This window comes from Agrilus planipennis, unplaced genomic scaffold, assembly GCF_000699045.2.
Source record: "Agrilus planipennis isolate EAB-ADULT unplaced genomic scaffold, Apla_2.0 scaffold303, whole genome shotgun sequence".
Classification (NCBI taxonomy): Eukaryota; Metazoa; Arthropoda; class Insecta; order Coleoptera; family Buprestidae; genus Agrilus; species Agrilus planipennis.
The window spans coordinates 255,488-260,787 of record NW_020439014.1 but is presented as its reverse complement, the minus strand read 5'-3'; the positions used below and the strand labels follow the sequence as shown (position 1 = coordinate 260,787).

Genomic DNA, 5,300 nt, shown 5'->3' with positions numbered 1-5,300 from the left:
ATATCTCTAAAACCTCACGTGGTGAGCAATTCTGTTCAAAAATGTTATCTTTTTCCTTCTCAACCCTCCAATATTGATGTCCTGTGAATCAGTACTTAACTTTTAAAGAAATAAAGTTATTTTGCTTATATTAGAATTTCACTCTACAATTGTTTAGGCTTTTTAGGTCTTTATCAAGAGAAAAATAGATAGTTACTTAACTTTTTGTTCCTATAAAAATGATAAAGTGTAATGTCCTTTGAGCAAATAGGTGCCCTTGTTTCTGCAAACAGTTTTTATATTCCGAGAAGGTTCCTTATGTATAAATATATTCCATGAGTCACCGATGTACCTACACTAAATACAATTTTATTTTTTTAACAACCCACATTTCTGTCAATTTGATGATGGAAAACCATCTCGTATTGTGAAGATGTATGAGGTTAAAATTAATTATGTCAACTGAGAATCATTATTATTGCTTATTAACCTGCGGTTAATGGTTTGAGTTAAACAAAAAAACAGGATCTCCCACTTATTAATTCCCATTAATAATTGTGACAAATCAATAGTCGTCATCCATTAATTTATATATATTTGCGTTCATTTATGTGTTATAATTAAATTCCTTTTATGTACTCGTAAGAACCCCATAGGAATTACATGAANGTCTCTGACTAGACCTTCATGCCTGAGAAGGTGTCCTACCAACCTATCTCGCCTATTTTTTATTGACTTCCATAGAGTCCTCTGTTCTCCTATTCTTCAATAAAAGGATTCAAATAATAATTCTAATAGAAATTTTTTAAAAAGTATTTGTAATATATCCATAATTTTAATTTTCGTTTCAGTAGGATGTTATCCTGTGAGTACAAAGGTACCTTCGATCGACCCCATTTTTATTTTCGAAAGTTTTTAAAAGTCGAAATTAAATTAAAAAAGTCAGTTGGCTGTAGACTGGTTGGCCGCAGTATCATGTGGGTGGTTTTAAATTGGCCCAAGGTCGATGTCTTGGGGACAGCAGCTGCTGCACATGCCTACACATACGACAACATGCAAACATATCCTATTTTATCCAACGTAATCGGAATGGCCCCAATTTACTGCAGCTTTTACTTGTTCTCATTTCATCCAGCGTTTATTAGAATGCGGGTCTTTTTTGAAAGAAACAATAATCATCAATAAGGATTAGTCAAGCGAAATGAATCAGAATGCAGGTAAACCAATCGTAAACAGTCAAGGATTTGCACATGCAGAAAATGGTTAGATGCTTATCTGAATAAAAATTGCTGTCCAGCTTCTATAACGCGCAGGATCTATAAAATTTAATAAGAGCCTGCCATTTCACATTACCCATTTCCGAGGATTAAAATATCCTACTGACAATTTAAAAAGAGGAATCGATACATAGGTAGCGTGTTTCTTCTCATAAGTAATTTCATAAAAAATTTGACAGTAAACATAAAAATAGTTATGGTAAGTAGGAAAATCTAGATTATAGGCATTTGATAAAATACTACCAAACAATTGAACGAATAAATACTACACCGGAAGTATAAACAAATTTTAGCCGTTATATGAATGTCAGCATCTTCGTTTCTTAACATCGCCATGGTCTTTTTATACAATGCGCAAAGCTCTCTCTCTCTACATATACAATGAATCCAGACACTGTCTTTGTACACTTTTTAAATGATATTTATAATGATTATTTATACATAAGTTTATAATTTTATAACATTAGGTCTATCTGGTTTTTATTAATAAATTTCTTCAAAACTGGACAAGTAAATGATTTTTTTCATACGACTGTTTTGAATAGAAAATAAAATTTTATTTTTAATGTTTTATTTGAATTTGAATCATTATTGCTCTCAAATGTTACAATCTTACGTTTAATAAAAGAATTTAACCATTTTTAAACATTTTTTTCTAAAACTGAAATAACATTTTTTTTTACTTTTCTGTTTAAACTTCATTCAAAAAAATATGCGATCTATAAGAATACATTTAATTTACCTTTCTATGTAGGTACTGTAAAGGTACTGATCGAGTTCCACAGTTGAAATTAATATACAGTTCATAAACACTTTAAACTTTAAAAACCTCACACTTACACTGTTTACAAAAAAATCAAAAACAGTTCACAAATGGTCATCAAAGTATCAATTTACGAAACCAGTTGACACCTGCGAATGTCTCCAAGAGCTACTTATTTTAACTTGAAGTTAACTAACGAAATGATACAAGTTTAAGACTGTTCGACTTGGAAATGCGAACGATGTTGTAGTCGATTATTAAACAATCAGGTGTGGGGATAGTTGTTTTTATAACACTTAGGTCATCAAGATGGGTATACCTAAGTAATAAGTCCGAGGTTGAAAAGTGTAACAGCCTGGACGACAGCATTTAGCAGTTTAGCACTCGAAGTCAATCACCTGGACTGGAGTGAAAAATTGAAATGCCGATCAGGAGAGAATGTGATAAATTTTCCTTTGGATGTTTAAAAAATCGTCACTGCCTCGTTGCATATATTTAGAGAATTTAGGTGGGCAGCCAACTAACTTGGATTTATATGAAGATGCAAATAAGCACTTTCAAGTCTCACTTGAAATAGCTGACACTCTGCTATTGCAAGAAAAATTGTTTAAAATTTCACATATATATGTACTTGTTTTTTCTACAAATATTTCAGCCAGAACTTTAAACTTGTTTATAATCAAGAAACACTTAAAGATTTTAACAAACTTTTAATTTTCGTAACATATTGACTTCCTCAGACGAATTGAGTATATTCAATATCAATATTCTGATATCTGCGTGAGTTACTTAAATGAATACTTCAAATAATTGGGGGGTAGTATTAAGTTAAAATAAATTCAAAACACGGGAGTTATTATCTTCAACTTGGTCATTCAAAATTAATTCCAATTTATTAAATCTGTTTATTTCAAGATTCTCTAAGAGGGTTAATTTTTGCCCTTTATTTCATAAAGAAAAATTATTCCTAAATTTATGTTATATATCGTAAATGTTGAATCAGTTTTATTCTTTAAATAACTGTTTTTATGCTCCAACATGCGTTTTTAAAATTTCCGATGATTTGTCCAATATAAACTTTAGGTCAAGACTCACAAGTTAGTTTTTGAAATCTTATGTGTTTCTTTATTCGTATTTAAGCATATTTTCATCATGCAAAGGTCGAAATTATTCAGCTTTTTATAATAATTTACTTAAAACTATTATTTATTACTAACAAATCGCCTGGTATTAAATTATAGAAAAGGTAAAATGGATAATTCAAATCATTCTAAACGAGAGATATGCAAACTAAAAATTTATTGGAAGGTATCTACCTGCTTGTTTATGTATAAAAGTAATGATGAATATTTTTTATGTAATGATGCCGTTCATTTGACCAACATTATTATTTGTGTGTACTAAGTTCTAATTTTAAAAAAGTTATTTAAAAGATTGATAATAATTAATATTTGCATAACTCCTTTTTTGCCTTTATGTTGATTTTGGAATTATAGCTGCTTTTCAATTAAAATTTGTAATAGTGCCACGACTTCGCATTTTTTTTCTTAATTAGGTATTATATTTTGAAAGATTTTATTTTAATTTATTAATATTCTGTTTTGTATAAAACAATGTGTAGCACACTAACTTAATGGGTTGCATAAGATGATGTTGTCACAAAGTATAAACGTATTTTCCGAATGTTGTTATATAAAATAGAATACTAAGATAATATTTAATTTAATTGAACTAACATCATCCCCCTAATCTCAATAATCAGTAAGGCAATACAACTTTTACGTGCAGGTAGATGTGTATTAATTGTTTTTAGTAAATGGCTATAAAGTGTCTCATTATTACCATAGGCCTGCAAAAGAAGAACAAGAAGAGCACGTGAAAGTATCCCTAACCTATCTTTTTATTTCAAGGGAGCCTAAAATATTATTGAAATCCGAGATTCTAAGTAGTTCTAAATTAAATAATAAACTACAATTCCAGAACCTGGAGTTCGCAGAAAGGTAAGAGCCTTATTCGCTCTTCGTTATGTATTTAAGTTGAGTATCTTTTTCAAGAAGAGTAATATCTAAATATGGGTAAATTAGAACACATTCAAACGTTATCAAAGCATATTGGTCGTGTTTGGAGCGTAGCGTGGCATCCAAAGGGAGATGCCCTTGCCACATGTGGTGAAGATAAGACTATTCGAATATGGGCTAAAGAAGGGAAAGAGTGGGTTAATAAAGTAATTCTTACAGATGGCCACAAACGAACTATAAGAGATATTTCGTGGTCTCCTTGCGGTAATTACTTAGCTTCTGCCAGTTTTGATGCAACTGTGGCTATATGGGATAAAAAATCAGGCGAGTTTGAATGTAGTGCTACCCTTGAAGGGCATGAAAATGAAGTTAAAAGTGTTGCGTGGTCAAAATCTGGGCATCTACTAGCTACTTGCAGTCGTGACAAATCGGTATGGATTTGGGAAGTAGCTGAAGATGACGAATATGAGTGTGCAGCTGTTCTTAATGCACACACGCAAGATGTCAAAAAGGTAATCAGCTTATTTTGAGAATCGTTGCATATCTAGGTAACATGTCAATATTGTAGATCACCTGGCACCCTCATGTTGATCTCTTGGCTTCTGCATCATATGACAACACAGTGAAGATATTCAAGGAAGACCCTTCAGACAATGACTGGATCTGTATAGCTACTTTAAGTTCACACGAAAGCACCGTATGGAGCTTGTCTTTCGACAAGACTGGAAATCGATTGGCTACATGTAGTGATGACCAGACTGTTAAGATTTGGAAACAGTATTTACCAAATAACTCTGAAGGTGTGCCCACAACTGATGGGGAGGCCTCCTGGAAATGTATTTGTACTTTATCAGGATATCACACAAGAACAGTGTATGATATAAGTTGGTGTCATTTGACTGATTCTATTGCAACTGCATGTGGTGATGATATAATAAGAATATTTAAAGAAGATGAGGGAAGTGATCCAAATGCTCCTACATTCAGTTTGATTAATTCTGCTGAGAGATCACACACTCAAGATGTTAACAGCGTTAAGTGGAACCCTAAAGTTCCTGGTTTACTTGCTTCTTGTAGTGATGATGGAGACATCAAATTATGGAATTTTATAGAATGAAAAATAAATAGGTGCATTCTTTATTTGTACATATAAGATGAAATTGTTTTTATAACAGATAAATAATTTGTAGTCTAAAATATTGTAAATAATTTAGGTCAAGTACTTATTTTACATTTTATTGAAATCTATTAAATACTACACCG

General features: G+C 31.4%; 1 protein-coding gene across 3 annotated transcripts in view; it reads left to right on the top strand.

Moving 5' to 3' along the window:
* The first annotated feature begins 3,698 nt into the window (after positions 1 to 3,698).
* LOC108742013 (probable cytosolic iron-sulfur protein assembly protein Ciao1) overlaps positions 3,699 to 5,300 on the top strand; it is a 6,775-nt gene continuing 5,173 nt past the window's right edge. The window contains exons 1-4 of one of the 3 annotated variants that reach the window (XM_018477016.2): positions 3,706 to 3,807; positions 3,867 to 4,019; positions 4,077 to 4,549; positions 4,606 to 5,222. In XM_018477016.2, the coding sequence (XP_018332518.1) occupies positions 4,091 to 4,549; positions 4,606 to 5,154 (1,008 nt within the window). In that variant the 5' untranslated portion in view covers positions 3,706 to 3,807; positions 3,867 to 4,019; positions 4,077 to 4,090 and the 3' untranslated portion in view covers positions 5,155 to 5,222. Of the gene's footprint in view, positions 3,808 to 3,866; positions 4,020 to 4,073; positions 4,550 to 4,605; positions 5,223 to 5,300 lie in introns of those variants that run through there. The other 2 variants (XM_018477015.2, XM_018477017.2) reach the window with 2 other exon arrangements.